This window comes from Sebastes umbrosus, chromosome 11, assembly GCF_015220745.1.
Source record: "Sebastes umbrosus isolate fSebUmb1 chromosome 11, fSebUmb1.pri, whole genome shotgun sequence".
Lineage (NCBI taxonomy): Eukaryota > Metazoa > Chordata > Actinopteri > Perciformes > Sebastidae > Sebastes > Sebastes umbrosus.
This window is the reverse complement of record NC_051279.1, coordinates 28,489,929-28,506,618: the sequence shown is the minus strand read 5'-3', so window position 1 is coordinate 28,506,618 and position 16,690 is coordinate 28,489,929. Positions and strand designations below refer to the sequence as shown.

At 41.6% G+C, this 16,690-nt stretch overlaps 1 protein-coding gene across 11 annotated transcripts in view; it reads left to right on the top strand.

The window, feature by feature from the left end:
• The window catches only part of ubr5 (ubiquitin protein ligase E3 component n-recognin 5), a 44,055-nt gene that overhangs the window by 18,702 nt on the left and 8,663 nt on the right, over window positions 1-16,690 (top strand). For 4 of the 11 annotated variants that reach the window (XM_037784111.1, XM_037784113.1, XM_037784114.1 and 1 more), the window contains exons 22-45: window positions 126-252; window positions 554-705; window positions 1,283-1,378; window positions 1,642-1,768; window positions 1,877-1,974; window positions 2,277-2,434; window positions 3,492-3,583; window positions 3,708-3,854; window positions 4,010-4,128; window positions 4,833-4,959; window positions 5,090-5,219; window positions 5,979-6,139; window positions 6,927-7,166; window positions 7,449-7,572; window positions 8,510-8,621; window positions 8,759-8,890; window positions 9,257-9,289; window positions 11,086-11,343; window positions 12,199-12,467; window positions 13,615-13,826; window positions 14,412-14,645; window positions 14,844-14,917; window positions 15,011-15,183; window positions 16,246-16,395. In XM_037784111.1, coding sequence (XP_037640039.1) covers window positions 126-252; window positions 554-705; window positions 1,283-1,378; window positions 1,642-1,768; window positions 1,877-1,974; window positions 2,277-2,434; window positions 3,492-3,583; window positions 3,708-3,854; window positions 4,010-4,128; window positions 4,833-4,959; window positions 5,090-5,219; window positions 5,979-6,139; window positions 6,927-7,166; window positions 7,449-7,572; window positions 8,510-8,621; window positions 8,759-8,890; window positions 9,257-9,289; window positions 11,086-11,343; window positions 12,199-12,467; window positions 13,615-13,826; window positions 14,412-14,645; window positions 14,844-14,917; window positions 15,011-15,183; window positions 16,246-16,395 — 3,545 coding nt within the window. The remainder of the gene's footprint in view (window positions 1-125; window positions 253-553; window positions 706-1,282; window positions 1,379-1,641; window positions 1,769-1,876; window positions 1,975-2,276; window positions 2,435-3,491; window positions 3,584-3,707; window positions 3,855-4,009; window positions 4,129-4,832; window positions 4,960-5,089; window positions 5,220-5,978; window positions 6,140-6,926; window positions 7,167-7,448; window positions 7,573-8,509; window positions 8,622-8,758; window positions 8,891-9,256; window positions 9,290-11,085; window positions 11,344-12,198; window positions 12,468-13,614; window positions 13,827-14,411; window positions 14,646-14,843; window positions 14,918-15,010; window positions 15,184-16,245; window positions 16,396-16,690) is intronic. The other 7 variants (XM_037784122.1, XM_037784121.1, XM_037784120.1 and 4 more) reach the window with 4 other exon arrangements.

The following is a 16,690-nucleotide window of genomic DNA, read 5'->3' as shown; positions in this document are numbered from 1 at the left end:
GGAAGGAAATCACTTTTACTCTCAACACCCAATTTGATTTTGGAGTCTGCTCCTGTATCAGTTTGATTGCCTGTTTCCCCAAGACTCTCTTCTTCGTGCTAAGTGACCATGCGATTTCATTTCAGAAGCTGAAAGGTCGGAGAGAAACACATTTGCAGAGCGTCTATCTGCTGTGGAGGCAATTGCCAACGCCATCTCTGTGGTTTCAAGCAACAGTTCTGGGAATAGGACTGGCTCCTCCAGCAGCAGAGGGTGAATAACCAGTTATTCGTTTTTTTGCACGACGCAGAATATATAACAGGGATGCAAACAACTCACTTTTCGAATATCGCTTTTTTTTATCACGTCAATTTGGGTGACTTGTGTGAGAGTGCCCTCACAGAGTGATCTCACAGAAATACATGAAATGACCACGACCTCTTGACAGCGCAATACGTGGTGGGGGCACATAATGTGTTAAAATTACGTGCCGCCATGAGAGACAGAGAGAGGGAGAGAGAGAGAGGGGAAGAGAAGAGAAGGTGCCCTGTTTCATTTCTTGTGCTGTCAACAGGCTTCGGCTGAGGGAGATGATGCGGAGGTCTCTAAGAGCAGCCGGTCTCGGCCGTCATGAGTCTGGCCCGTCATCCAGCGACCACCAGGACCCTGTGTCACCACCCATCGCCCCACCAAGTTGGGTTCCTGACCCCCCACCCATGGACCCTGGTCAGTGCATCTCTACAAGACTGTATAATTAAGATGATCTTTGTCTGCTCTTTAGAGCTCCTTCAGACGGACAATATCACGGCAACAAAAAAAAAAAATGACACCACTGCTTTAGTGCAGTGGAGATGTCACTACAAGGTATTCCAGACAAAAAACTTGCAGTTCACTGTCCTCTTATTTAGAAATCCTAGTAGTGTGTACCTTGTAGCCGTACGTTAATTTGCCATTTACTTTGTAAGCATCAAGAGTAAGAGTGTGTGAGATTTCCAAAGATGTACAATCCTGACTCAAAGGGGTATAAACTGCCATGTTGTATGCGTGGTAAGCCTTAAAACTGGAGTCCTCAATTTGAATTTCATCTTCTCACTTGTACTTTGCAGCAGCCCACCCACACCAGTGCAACCTCTTGAGTTGTTTTGCCGTAGTTGTCAGTCTGAAGGCGGCCTTACACAACTGTATCAGAAAGTCTGTGTGCGATCATGGATTTAACTCTCCTTCCTTGCCTTAGTGAATGAATCTAAGACTTTGCAGCGACGTGTGTGAAATCTACAAAACTGTGTTTTTATTTTATCACCAGATGGTGACATTGACTTCATTCTAGCACCAGCTGTGGGTTCACTCACCACTGCCTCCACTGGGACTAGCCAGGGACCCAGCACCTCCACCATACCAGGTACATGACATCTCCGTCATAGAGGAGGAATGAGAAAGAGCTGTGTGCCAAATCCGTACTACTTCTATACATTATGTACTACATACTGTCAGTTACTATACAAAAATATCAACATACTTTACAATTTTATACAGGAACAGGAAATGATACAATAAATGTGACGGTCGTCAATCAAACTACAACTTTGGAATGTCACTGCCAATTAAACTTCACTAATGCCTGACTGTTGTCTCTCATCTAATGGATTGTTCTCTCCACACAAGCAGGGCCGTCCACCGAGCCATCTGTGGTTGAATCTAAAGACAGGAAGGCCAACGCCCACCTTATCTTAAAGCTGATGTGTGACAGTGTTGTTCTGAGGCCACACCTACGGGAGCTACTCTCTGCCAAGTATGATTCTTCATTTGTATTTTATTCTATTCTAATTGCTCACTGTACACTGTGTGTTTTTGTCCTGATTTGTCCCTCATGTGTATCGTTGTTGCTGTTGTTTGACAGGGATGCCCGTGGAATGACCCCATTCATGCTGGCAGTCAGTGGGAGAGCCTACCCGGCAGCCATCACTGTGCTGGAGGCTGCTCAGAAAATGGCCAAGGGTAAGTTAATAAGTCATCTTTCTGTTGTAAACTGGTTTGTCATTTGAAGGGAGACTGCTATGATTGCAAACCTGTGTTTAAATGCTTTCCTAATATTATGCATTATATATATTCTGAGAAAAGGGTGTACTCTTTGCGAACCTGATGTAATTTTAAGTGGATAGGTGACAGCTGGAACATTGGAGGTTGTCCACGAGTTATGTGAATCCTGACCTATTTAGCTGCCCTGCTTACAACAGCCAACTACATGTTGTAACTGGCATTCCTCCCGTTTCCATATTTGTTCCTCAAATTTCTAACAGTGGGTGACCCAGGCATCGCAGAGAAGGAAGATGCAGATTCTGTGTTCATGGAAATGATTTGCCCCTCGGGGACCAACCCAGATGATTCGCCCCTCTATGTTCTCTGCTGCAACGACACCTGCAGTTTCACTTGGACCGGAGCGGAGCACATTAACCAGGTCAGCCCTACAGGATGTCATTGCACTGAAATTTAGAGGAAAAGCTCTCATTGGAAAAAGTGATGTTGTAGATCGCTCTCAAGCAGCGCTCATCAGAGTCTATTAAGGATGGGAATTTTCTTAGATAATTTTAATTATGGTTGTCAAAGGTAACACGATAGCGTGTCAACGCAAATTAGCCACTAATTTCTTTAATGCATTAACGCAACTTGCCTTCTATAGGTAGGTTGTAGTGGGCTCAGTTTTAAAGCTAGAGTGAAGATACCATATGAAACTGGAGAACCTAAGGAATCCATTGTTACCAGCCATGTCATACTAGCTTGTCGGGAAGGAGGTTAAATAACGCTTCAAACTTGCGCTACATTTTGGCGAGGAAAATTTGCATGGCCATTTTCAACGGGGTCCATTGACCTCTGACCTCAAGATATGTGAATGAAAATGGGTTCTATGGGTACCCACGAGTCTCCCCTTTACAGACATGCCCACTTTATGATAATCACATGCAGTTTGGGGCAAGTTATGGTCAAGTCAGCACACTGACACACTGACAGCTGTTGTTGCCTGTTGGGCTGCAGTTTGCCATGTTATGATTTGAGCATATTTTTTGTGCTAAATGCAGTACCTGTGAGGGTTTCTGGACAATATTTGTCATTGTTGTGTGTTGTTAATTGATTTCCAATAATAAATAAATATATACGTCATATTTTCCCACTCCCATGTTGATAGGAGTATTAAATACTTGACAAATCTTCCTTTAAGGTACATTTGAACACATAAAAAATGTGTGATTAATTTGCGATTACTATTTTAATTGATTGACAGCCCAAATTTGAATGTTTAAAGACAGTTATGTAACCGATAACTCGATAAGCCCTAAAAAAAAATGTTTTTAAGAAGCGATAAAAAGATGATTTAATTACTGCTACTTAATTGCCAGGCCAACTTCTGTAGCTTCAGTGCACACATGGAACGTCACTGATTTTGGAGACTGTTTGTTAAGCTCTTCAATATATAATCTTCAGTTGGACGTTTCTCATCACAATGACTTTGCATTCAGGATATCTTTGAGTGTCGGACCTGTGGTTTGCTCGAGTCCCTCTGCTGCTGCACTGAGTGTGCGAGGGTGTGTCACAAAGGACACGACTGCAAGTAAGTCCTAATTTTGAGCGTGGCCTTATTTAAACTTTGTAAAGGTTTCAGTCTTTCGTACCATTACTTGTATTCCACACTAGATTGTACGTATGATCATAAATTAGCTTCTGTTCTTTCCCAGGCTGAAGAGGACCTCTCCCACAGCATACTGTGACTGTTGGGAGAAATGTAAATGCAAAACGCTGATCGCCGGCCAGAAGGCTGCTCGCCTGGATCTGTTGTACAGGTTACTCACAACCACCAACCTGGTCACAACACCAAACAGCAGGTAAGACTCCAGTGTTTTCTGTGCTGGCCTTAATCTACGCTTCACTTTTGTGATTCATAATTGTCAAGTAACTGTGGGCGTTTTCCGAAGATACTTCATATTGTGCAATTGAGGATGAAGTGATATTTCTGACTGATTTTTATTTCCATCTGCAGGGGAGAGCATATATTACTGTTCCTGGTGCAGACTGTTGCCAGGCAGAGTGTTGAGCACTGTCAGTACAGACCTCCACGCATCAGAGAAGACAGGAACCGCAAGGCTGCAAATGCAGAAGGTAGGTTCAAGATCCTTCTCGTATATTACCCACCCTTAAACATCAGTGCAAACTAATGACTTACACATTGTACAAGCATGTATTTATTTAAAAGGATCCCCATTAGCTAGGGCTCCATTATTTTGGCCAAAATGATAATCACGATTTTCTTTTATCAATATTGAGATCATGATTATTTGTCACGATTATTCATAGATTTTAAGGACAGAATATAGTTATTGCAATAACTTTATTTAACAACATGTTGTCTGTGTGTGTGACGTTACTGACTGTGCCGCTGTGCACTGACGTAAAACCATCATGTGGAGGCTGCGCGTGTGTGTGTTTGTGTAACCGGTAAAAATGATATATATAGATATATGAGACTGCTGAGAACTGCACGCTTTGACCGGCTGCTGATTGACGGTGCATCTCTAGTTGTTAGTTTAGGAAGCACTTGATTTATGCAGCAGAGTTTTCTATGATGCTTTTTATATATCAATATCGCAGTCGATCATGATGGTTTAATTGTGGGGAGCCAAGATCTTGATTGCGATTACTATTTGATTAGTTGTGCTGCCCCTACAATTACAACTAATATTCCTGGGGTCCAAACATTTATATGAAATTATTTTTCCGCTAACTGGTCTAGCCTGGAGATTTTTAAACCATTATTCCTTCAAGGCATCTGGTGTATGAAAAAATTCTTCTTTCCTCACTTTCAGACTCTGATATGCCAGACCATGACCTAGAACCTCCCCGCTTTGCTCAGCTGGCTCTGGAGAGGGTCCTGCAGGACTGGAACGCCCTCAAGTCTATGATCATGTTTGGCTCTCAGGAGAATAAAGACCCGTGAGTATCACAGTAACGCAGCACTCCCAGCATTAAAATTCGGTTGGCAATAAGAGCTTGAGCTTACTTTGTGGTGCTCAAAGAACTGAAAAAGGCTACACAAATATTTACTATTTTTTGTTTGTCCTAGACTTAGTGCCAGCAGCCGAATTGCCCACCTCCTGCCTGAAGAGCAGGTCTACTTGAATCAGCAGAGTGGCACCATTCGCCTTGACTGTTTCACCCACTGCCTCATTGTCAAGTGTGCTCCTGACATCACTGTAAGTCCAGTTAGCCTGTCTGCATCAGCAACAACATGATTTTTTTCCTCCACCGTTTCTCTATAAAGTGCTGCAGGGATGATGTATATTTGTAGGCCAACCAGGAAGTTATCACCCTGGTTCCTTCGACAAAAAGTCAATGGGGTCAGAAAATAATCTCTGTGGCAAACAAACGTTTATGATACTTATATCATAGTAAGATAATCTCCACAAATGAACACCACTTTTATGTTTTTTAAAATGCAAATACAATCGCCAGAAGTAAAAAGCTAACGTTAGGCTATAAACAAACTGCACAACGGTCGCATGCATCATTTAGCCACTTGTTAGCAACCGCCTTTTTGAAAACATATAAAAGCTTCAAAATTCACGAGTGAGGTATTTACTGATGTATTTTATATTGTAGAACAAAATGTTAAAATCTCTTTAACTTGTGTAAACCACAGACCTTATTTCAGGCATATAACTAAAAACCCATTGATTTCCAGATGAGGGAACCAGAAGTGCTAAAATGCTAACTCATTTCCAAGTTTTAGAACTCATTCCTGAAGCACTTTATTCATTACACAACTAATCTGACACAATATTTAAAAAAAAACTAAATTTCTGAGTAATTCTCGCTTAGGAAAACACTAAATGATACCACCTAAATATTACCAGTGGTAATGCATTTCTTCAGTTTTTATTGCTGTTAACAAGCCCTTGCAATTGTAAGTATTTTGGTCATCAGTGTTTTTTTGTTTTGTTCTCCTGTATTAGTTCATAGACACCTTACTGGGCACACTAGTAAAGGAGCTGCAGAACAAGTACACTCCTGGCCGGAGAGAGGAGGCAGTCAATGTCACCAGGAGGTTCCTACGCTCTGTTGCCCGGGTATTCGTCATCCTCAGCGTGGAGATGGCCTCATCCAAGAAGAAAAAGTAAGAACACTCATCATTTAAGGGCAAAAAGCAGTGACGTAGGTTACCACAGTAATCTAATCAATAAGGTTATGAATAATGTGAACGCTAGCACTAGCTGAGTCAACGTTAGCTGTGCTAAGTTTGGAAATAACTGAAAGAGTTAGTCTGGATTTTTTGAATTGGGGTTGTATGTATACTCGCACATTCTGTGAGGTCAAATTAATGTTTTTGTGAATGTAGCCTGGTGGCAGAGAACGGGAGTTGCTGTTCTATCGCTGCATCGAGCGGTTACTTTTGACTTTCAGATCCGAACTAATTTGGTGTCCACAGCAGTACATTTCTTAGCCTCCGAGCCGGTACTTCTGTCTGCTTCTCGTAAGGGAGCATGCTGACCTCCATCTAAGTTAGCCTGCTGTATGTAATACACTGACCATAAGGATTTGTGTGTGTGTGTGTGTGTATATATAATGTATATGTAGCAGTGTCATCATACAGAAACCTACATCAGGTCACGTGGGAAAAAGTTTTTAGAAGAGAAAATAACATTTTGACGCTTAAACATAAAACATCGACCAAAATTTGAATGTTCAGATTTGAATACATAATGAACACCACTGGGAAGCTACAGAATGATGTAAAAACCTAAAAAAAAACAACAAAGACAAAGGCTCTAGGAATTAATTGTACCTTCAGTTACATCAGCATGTAACAATGGGATTACACAATGACATCGATTTGACATGCTCTTTTTTTAAATTAATGTAAATGCTGATTCTGTCTCTTCTCAATTTTTTTCTTCACATAGCAACTTCATCCCCCAGCCCATTGGGAAATGTCGACGAGTTTTCCAAGCTCTGCTGCCCTATGCTGTGGAGGAGCTGTGTAATGTAGCCGAGTCGCTGATTGTTCCGGTGCGAATGGGTATAGCGAGACCAACTGCTCCATTCACTTTGGCCAGCACCAGCATCGATGCTGTTCAGGGCAGCGAGGAGCTCTTCTCTGTTGAACCGCTGCCTCCGAGACCCTCACCTGACCAGTCCAGCAGGTCAGTTGCTTTCAGTGCCTTTTATTTTCCTCTCATATGGACTCCCTTGGTAGCTTCTGGGTTATTAAATTTGACTGTGTTATGGAAGATTGAAATGTGCTCATATTGTATCGGTTAGCCCCATGTTCATGTGCCAAAGCGAAGATATGAAATGTTTGAAATCACTGAGTTATTCACTAGATCTTTACTTGGAGAGAGGAAACCAAAAGGAACAGAAGATGGCTGATTTTTCTTATTCACTAGATTTAATGACTTCTGGTGTTGTGCTTCATTTTTTCCCAGCTCCAGCCAGACAGCTGCCTCTTATATCATCAGGAACCCCCAGCCTCGGCGCAGCAGCCAGTCTCAGCCTGTCAGAGGAAGAGACGAGGAGCAGGATGACATCGTATCAGCAGATGTGGAAGAGGTGGGGAGCCTCATTATAAAATCATTAAGGCCATAATGAACATTGCATGCAAGTGACTCTACACTCTCAAAGAATGTACGATGCCACCTAGCGCCCACACTGTTACTGACACTGTAAGATTTCACTGAGAGTTTGGATGAAGATCTTTATTTCCATTTTTAATTTGGTTTACTCATATAGTGGAAACTGCTTATAATGATCACATCTGTCCGGGTCAAATTGATCACTATAAGCGGATGATTATTATAATGGAATTTTTGTTGTGCATCATTTCTTATGCATATTACCATCTCATTGACATTTGTATATTTATTACATGAATACAAAGTAATGAAACGGAGCACTTTGCTATTTACTGTCTCGCTGCCAATTCTGCTACCTTTTCCATCACCGGGTTTTTGGCCAGCTCTACAGCGCGAGCGTGCAGGCAGAACGGCGCCCCTTTGCCGGGGCTCCTCGCTCGCTCACCCGGTAGTGGAATGGAGTGCCGCAGAGGCGGTTGATCGGCAGAGTTTCACTTTGGGGGTATTACGTGACCAGGAATTATCAATCCACCTGACGAGGGTGCTTTCCCAGTGCACATTAGTTTTTTATTCAGAGAAAATTACTTTCTTTTTCCCGTTATGATATCAGTGTGCACGCAGCATCAGCGTCAGGTATCCAGCCGGAAAGCAGACAGTCCGCAAGGCTGAGGCGAACATTAGTCTAATGTAGTTTTAAAATGTTTTTCCATGTGTTGTCATGTATGAAAAGACCCAAAATGAACACTGTAAGCAGACTACTTGACTACTATAAGCAAATTATTTAAACAGCATTTGTATAGGAATGATTCTGTTCCAAGCTTTTTGATCCATAGAAGCGGTTGATCTCTGTATTACTGTATATGAGAACGGGAATAGATTTGTCTTGCTTCAAAGTTTTGTTTGGTTTCTTTTAGGTTGAAGTTGTAGAGGGAGTAGCCGGTGAGGAAGATCATCATGACGACCAAGAGGAACAGGGAGAGGAAAACGCTGAGGCAGAAGGGCAGCACGATGAGCACGACGAGGACGGTGAGAAACACCCTACTTTTTATAGCAATGCAAGAGGATTAATGACACTGGAGTTGTTCACAATGTTGTGAACTTGAATCTGAAACCCCACCCAACAGTGAGTGAAGCATCTGTTTGTCATTGCTTTCTGCTTTTAGGAAGCGACATGGAGCTGGATCTGCTGGCAGCAGCTGAGACAGAAAGTGACAGCGAAAGTAACCACAGCAATCAGGATAATGCTAGCGGCCGCAGGAGTGTCGTCACAGCAGCTACTGCTGGCTCTGAAGCAGGTTGGTCACAGCTGTTTTTAATCTTTCAGTTTAGATTTCATTTTAGATTTTCTGTTAAATCCCTTTCATAAAACTGTAGATCCTTTTTTTTTTTAGTTTTTGGTGGAAATGCGGTCACCTTTCTTATTGACCTCCTTCAACTGAAATCTTTGTAAGGCTCCTAGAGGCTTACTAAATAGAAATTGCATTTCTGTCTTGCTGCGCTGTGGTGTATTTTCCTTGAAATGCAGACTAATGCAGTCCTCACAAAAATCATTGGTGCTTAACAGTCAGCGTTTTTGGATTGTGGGGATTTATGTTTGGAGAGCTAATGATACGGCAGACAAAATGGTCCCTGGCTGAATACCCGATGTATTTCATTTGCAGGCAGTAGGGTGTCCTTGGCATTTCCTATTTTTGGTATGAGTTCCTCTTTACTTCAATGCATATACAGATGTCAGGGCAAGAGTGAATTTGCAAAGTGCATACACGGTTTCCTGCTGAGAGTTCCTTCAGTTCGTCCCTTTCTCACATTCCACTGTTATTGTCTTTTCATTTTGAACTAATCACTCATCACAAGTGTAGTCTTGTTGTTCTGTCACCCAAATAACAAACTAATCAACTTTTAGCTTTTCCAAACGGTGTGGTGTTTTTTTTCTCCTTGGTCATCTAAAATGTCTATTTCTTACTAATGATCAGGGGTGGGGAAAAAAATCCATTCACCTATGTATCGCAATTTCTTTTATGATTTTGAAATTGATTTTTTAAAGCCAGAATCGATAAATTTGCTTCATTTGAGTCTGTGCGGAGGTAGAAAGAAGCTACCGCTTTTATTGTTGTAGTCTGAGTAACGTGACGTCATATCCGTTCCGTATCCGTCAACCAAAAGGAACCACATCTAGCTGCAATGAGGAAATACAAAACAGTGGAGGGTCGGCGTGGATACGACCTGCACCCTCACATGTTAAATCCAAAGTGGTAAACACTACACATCCAGTAAAGTATGGAAACACTTTGGGTTTCACACATTGCAGGAAAAGCAGAGCTAGACATCATGACTAAAGCTGCATGCTAACTCTGTCATGGACAAGAAACGTTATCGTATTGCGGTAACGTGCGGTCGAGCCGGCCGTCACTCTCATCTCCGTGGTCAAATGGGCCGACTCTACAACTGTAGAACACCCATATACTGACATTTATGTTAAATGCATTCAAACAGCCCCGATGGAGCTGAACATGGATGTATAAAGAGAATGGAGCTGACGGGAGAGCTAGAGACGGACTTGGAGAAGTTAGAAGAAGTAGACACGTGTGACTACGTCCGGTTTTCAAAATAAGGTGTTAACAAAGGGAACTGTATATACAAAATACATGTATGGAAATAAGATTGATTGGATTATATTCACCAGAAGTATAAAACATTACATGTTTCTTATAAATTAAAAAGAAAATACCACTAATTTGTGAGGGAAATGTCTTTATTCTTTGATTTTTTTTTTTTTTTTTTTGGGTCGCTGGAAAAAATTTAATAAATAATTCCTGACATTGACTGATATATTTGACTTCAGGACATCTCTGACTACATACATGCTGAAAATATTTTTTTTTACAGTATTAATTTAGAATTTTTTCAAATTAAAAGTCCCTAGAAGTGTATGATTCAACTTTTTCCCATGGTCGAGTGTTAAAAAGTTAACGAAAATCACAATAAATATTGAATCGGCACCCAAGTATAATAGTACTTGTAGAATCGCTGTACTTAAAAATCGCAATACATATATACAAGTGTCATGATAGTATCGAATCGGGAGGTAGTTGTATCGTCACAGCCCTAGTCATGATGGTGTTGTTTCATTTCCACTTAGAATATTCAGTATAATTGAGACATCGCTGTTCTTTCTCTCTAATAAAATTTCCAATCATCTCGGAAAAAAATGCTGAAAATGAAGTCGTTATTTAACACAAGTTGATCAACAGAGAGTGCAGCTGTTGTTTTGACTTGAAGCCTCAGTGTTTTCACTATCATGTTAGTGTTGTTTGGCCTTGTAGTGGTGTGATTCACTAACCTGCACTCCTGTCTGGATAAATCTGATGTGAAAAACAAAAGAAAGGTAAGGGAGAGGAACACACAAGCCATTGAACTTGTCTCCCTTTTCTTTTTTTCTTCATCATCCTCCTTCTCCTCCTCCTCCTCCTCCTCCTCCTCCTCTCTGAAGGTGCCAGCAGTGTCCCTGCCTTCTTTTCAGAGGATGACTCCCAGTCCAATGACTCCAGTGACTCCGACAGCAGCAGCAGTCAGAGCGACGACGTCGACCAGGAGACGTTCCTGTTGGATGAGCCGCTGGAAAGGACGACTAGCGCTTCCCACGCCAACAGTGCAGCCCAGGCTCCCCGCTCCATGCAGTGGGCTGTTCGAAACACGCCCAGCCAGAGGGCCACTGGAAGCGCTCCCTCCAGCTCCTCAACGCCAGCTGGTCAGTGGAGCTGTGAAATGTCTACGTTTGTGGTTCCAGATGACTGTCACTAAAATGGTGTATATTGATTGTACCTGTTATGATTAGGGCTGTCATTCGATTAAATTATTGAATAGCGATTAATTGCATAATTGGCCGTAGTTAATTGCGATTAATCGCACATTTTTTATCTGTTCAAAATGTATCTTAAAGGGAGATTTGTCAAGTATTTAATACTCTTATCAACATAGGAGTGGGAAATATGCTGCTTTATGCAAATGAATGTATAAATTTGTTATTGGAAATCAATTAACAACACAAAACAATGACAGATATTGTCCAGAAACCCTCACAGGTACTGCATTTAGCATTAAAAAAATATGCTTAATTCATAACATGGCAAACTGCAGCTCAACAGGCAACAACAGCTGTCAGTGTGTCAGTGTGCTGACTTGACTATGACTTGCCCCAAAACTACATGTGATTATCATAAAGTGGGCATGTCTGTAAAGGGGACACTCGTGGGTACCCATAGAACCCATTTTCATTCACATATCTGGAGGTCAGAGGTCAAGGGACCCCTTTGAAAATGGCCATGACCTCACCAAAATTTAGTGCAAGTTTGGAGCTTTATTTAACCTCCTTCGTGCCAAGCTAGTATGTCATGGTGCCAATGGATTCCTTGTAGTTTCATATGATGCAAGTATCTTCACTCTCTTTAAAACTAAGCCCGCTACAACCTCCGAAAGACCAAATAGCGTTAATGAGTAAAAAAAATAGTAGCGTTATAAAAAATTGCGTTAATGGGTTATTATCGCGTTAATTGACAGCCCTAAAAAATAGTTTATCTTGATTGTACCTGTTTCTTTTTCACAGCGAGCTCCACGGGCCTGATATACATCGACCCTACCAACCTGCGTCGGTCCAGCGCCATCAGCTCCAGTGCTGCTGCTGCGGCGGCAGCTCTGGAGGCCAGCAACTCCAGCAGCTATCTGACCTCTGCCAGCAGCCTGGCCCGGGCCTACAGCATCGTCATCAGGCAGATCTCAGACCTCATGAGTCTGATTCCCAAGTACAACCATCTAGTCTACTCCCAGTACCCTGCTGCTGTAAAGCTCACCTACCAGGATGCTGTCAGCCTGCAGGTAAGATACACCGCCATCGTGTGGTGAACAAAATACTCCACTACCTGTAAATACACCCAAGATACTGAATTCTGAAGGAACCCTTTAAAATATCAATATTTCTGTTATTTTTTCTGTTTAGATTTTCTGAAATAATCACGAAACAAACTGTTGCATATCTTTAGAGTAAACACTAATCAAGATACAGTAGTACCAGGACATTATTTACCGTGACCATCATTGAGTAAAAGATTGTTGTGTAAAAACCCCAGTTTCTGCATCTTGACAAGGGTTAATGATATCTGTGTTTTATCTTATGTGATATTGCCTGATGCAACAGTCAGCAACTATCCTATTTTTTTTTATTGAACACACAAATAAAACATGGGGTGCTTTTCATGTAAAATAAAATCAAATGAATAATAATAAAATAAATTACATTTAGAAAAAAATAAAAATTAAACAAAAGATGGGCGTTTTGGGGAAATATACCTTTTCCATCCCTTCCAAATGTCCTCGAATTTATTTTCTTGAAGCTTCAGTGAATAAGTAATTCTTTCCATTACAAATATGTCATAAATAACATCGTACCAGTTGTCTAATGATGGGGTATCTGGTTTAAGCCATTTCTTAGTGATTGCTTTTCTAGCACCTACGCTCAATATTCCAAATAAGTATTTTGTTTTCAAATTTGTGGATGTTGAAAGTAAAACACCAAACTATCCTATTTTAAACATCTTTATTTCCCTCCCAGATACATTAGAAACTTTTTAACGTGCTATATAAAACTACGCTTGGCTACACGTTTATAGAGCGGCTGAATGTTAGGATCTGGTTTAGAGTTAACTTGTATTATTCTGGTCGTACACTTTGAAGAAACACTATTCAACTGTTCTGAAAAGACCAATAACAAAAAACAAATCATAAAATAATTGTGATATTTAATTTCAGCAGTACATCACCGGAAAACTTAAAGATTCATCGTCAGAATCAAAATATTGTTTCAGGGGATCCCATCCCTGTTAAATATGTAACTGAATTGCATTCTATCCATCATATTTGGCAGTGGACAACAACAATGATTGTCTGAACATCAGGTTGCTAATAAAAATCTGATCTGTTTTAATGAGTTGAATAAGAGTGAAATGTTTGTCATTTGTTGCGCCAGAACTATGTTGAAGAAAAGCTGATTCCCACCTGGAACTGGATGGTGTCCATCATGGATTCCACCGAGGCTCAGTTGCGATACGGCTCAGCTCTGTCATCTGCTGGAGACCCGGGTCACCCCAGTCACCCGCTCCACGCCTCTCAGCACTCCGCTCGCAGGGAACGTATGACGGCCCGGGAGGAGGCCAGCCTCCGCACCCTGGAAGGACGCAGGTAAAGGAAAAAAAAAAGTTTTTGTAAATCAGTTGATAAATGTTTGATGTAACTGTTAATGGTTTCACGATAAATAAGGTTAAAATTCCCGGTGGTTAGTATTACTGTTTCAAAGTTTAATTAGCATTAAATCCATGTTTGATTACCGCCCGGCGAAACGTTAGCGAGTGTGTGTGGTTGAGAAAGAAAGTGACCGTGTATGTGACTATTAAGTTATCAGTAACGTTATAGTTGTGAACGGAGCAGTGCAGTGTGTGTACAGTTTAGGCTGTCGGTGAATAAATGCTACAACTCCTCAAGACCCAAGCTAAGCTCCAGTGTCTTGCTTGACACCTGCTGATTAAAGTTAAGGGGATTAGCCCCGAAGCTAGCGACAACATTGGCTCAGGCTCACTTAAGGTGGGCTGTTAAGGTGGACCAGCTATTTTGCAACGTGGGTAGACTCCTATATAATACTCCTCTGTATTAATGTCATTTGTTGAGCTCGTTACAATTATCAATCAAATTGGTAACTCCATATTTATGCATTCCTGCATTAGCAAGGTTTGTTCTCACTTTTGTTGTGTGTGTTTTGTATTCTTTCAGGAGAGCAGCTACCCTGCTGACAGCTCGCCAGGGCATGATGTCGGCGCGGGGCGACTTCCTGAACTACGCCTTATCACTGATGCGCTCCCACAATGATGAGCACTCTGATGTGCTTCCTGTGCTGGACGTGTGCTCGCTGAAGCATGTGGCCTACGTCTTCCAGGCTCTTATCTACTGGATTAAGGCCATGAACCAGCAGACCACTTTGGACACCCCACAGATGGACAGAAAGAGGTAAATGAGTGAAAATGTTGTATTCAAAATATGAGAGTCCCCGTTTTCACATAATTTTGTCTTTTGGCTTGCTTGACATAGCAAACAGCTGAAACAATGGTTGTTAGGGCATTTGATTAACCATAGCTTTAAAATGAACACCCCTTTGACTACATGTAACTATTTTAGTTTGTAATCTACTTTAACTTTTATGTGTAGGAATCGAGAGATTTTGGAACTGGGTTTGGACAATGAGGATTCTGAACACGAGAACGACGAGGACACCAATCAGAGTAAGCCGGATAACTAATATCTAATGAGTCATAAATGTCAAAGAACTGCTTAGACGTGTGTGTGCTGACAGATTTGTTTCTGCTTCACCTCAGGTTCAACTCTGCAGGACAAGGATGACGACCCAGTCCCAGCTGAAACGGGTCAGAACCACCCCTTCTTCCGTCGCTCCGACTCCATGACCTTCTTGGGCTGCATCCCACCCAACCCATTCGATGTTCCCCTGGCTGAGGCCATCCCACTGGCAGACCAGCCCCACCTCCTGCAGGTCAGAATTGCTGCTCAGTCTCTTTGTGTAATCCCCCTGACACAGTGAAGATGGAAGGGTTAAAGATGCATCGTCCACAACCTTCTTGTGGATCCAATGAGCCCAATTGTATTCATGTTAGTCCTCACAGTAGCCATTTCACATAGTGAGGTGATTTATTTTAAACTTGACCTCACTGTATAAAATGACCTGTGGTGACCTCTAGGATAATCACAGCCTCATGAACTATACAACCACAAACTAGAGACCTGGAGCATTCAGAGGATGGATGGTTTTCCTAGTTAGATTGACAATAAGGGGGTTTCCGAGCAGTTTCCAGAACAGAAGTGCTCGCCATCCAATCGCTGACAAAATGCAATTCTTTCAGAAATCTCCAAATGTCAAAAGTTCCTCAAGGTCTTGGTGTCTTAATGTGGTATTTTGGAGGATTTTAATCATTTTTAATCAACAGATCTGTGTAACAAATGGTGTCAACCCAAAAACTGGTGCAACAACATATGAGACAGACGTGAGCATGGGGATGGGCATCATATATTCTTTATTCATTCTATCACAATGTTGTAAGCCTTTATACACTCTCACAATTAATTGAAATGCATTCATTCATGTTTATTTTTTGATTTATGACTAGAGCAACTTGACACACAGTGCTGCAACTCAAATTAATCTTCAGGTTCCCAGCTTTCAGATGATGTACACCACTTCTATGTGACATCTACTGTTGACCTGCTATCTCCCCCTAAAGACCCCCTGTACCCCCCTAAAAAAGACAAAAACAGGTCTATGCCGGTCTCAGAGGGTTAAGTCCAAAAGGGTGCAAAGTGTGCTCTGTGGTAACAACTAGACATTATAACTAGAAAGATATCTATTAGTCAGTCTGTGCCTTGTTCTTTGCAACAAGGGTTTGTTGGGCGGAGCCAATGGATACTAGCCAAACACTACACCGACACATCAGACAGAGCATACAGTCATTAGCTAGACTGACATAACTGTTACCCCGATATTATATAATGGCCAAACGTTGTCTTTGGCTTCCACTTAATTTTTCTTCTTCTCTAACAGCCTAATGCCAGGAAGGAGGATCTGTTTGGTCGTCCCTCTCAGGGCTTATACTCTTCCTCCTACATGGCAACAAAAGGTCTGGCTGAGGCAAGCATGGACAGGAACTGCCTGGAGGTAAACATGGGCTCCTCTCTACCCTCCCCCTCTCAGGTATACCACCCCTCTTCACTGGACAAACACGCTGGCAGCTGGGTTCTAATATCCACGCATAACAAATCACCATGGAAATGTTGAAGTAGCTACACTTCTAAATAGAAATCTGTAAAAATGATCCAGGATTCATTATTTCCAGTGGTATTTGAGTAGCATTGGAAATAATGGATAGCAAGAAATAATGGATAGTGTGGGTAGTCATTTTTGCTTACACTGACATTCAAGTGTGGATATTGGAACACAGCCTGTGGTCTGTGTCCCATTTCCATATTTCCATTCTTTCATCATCAAA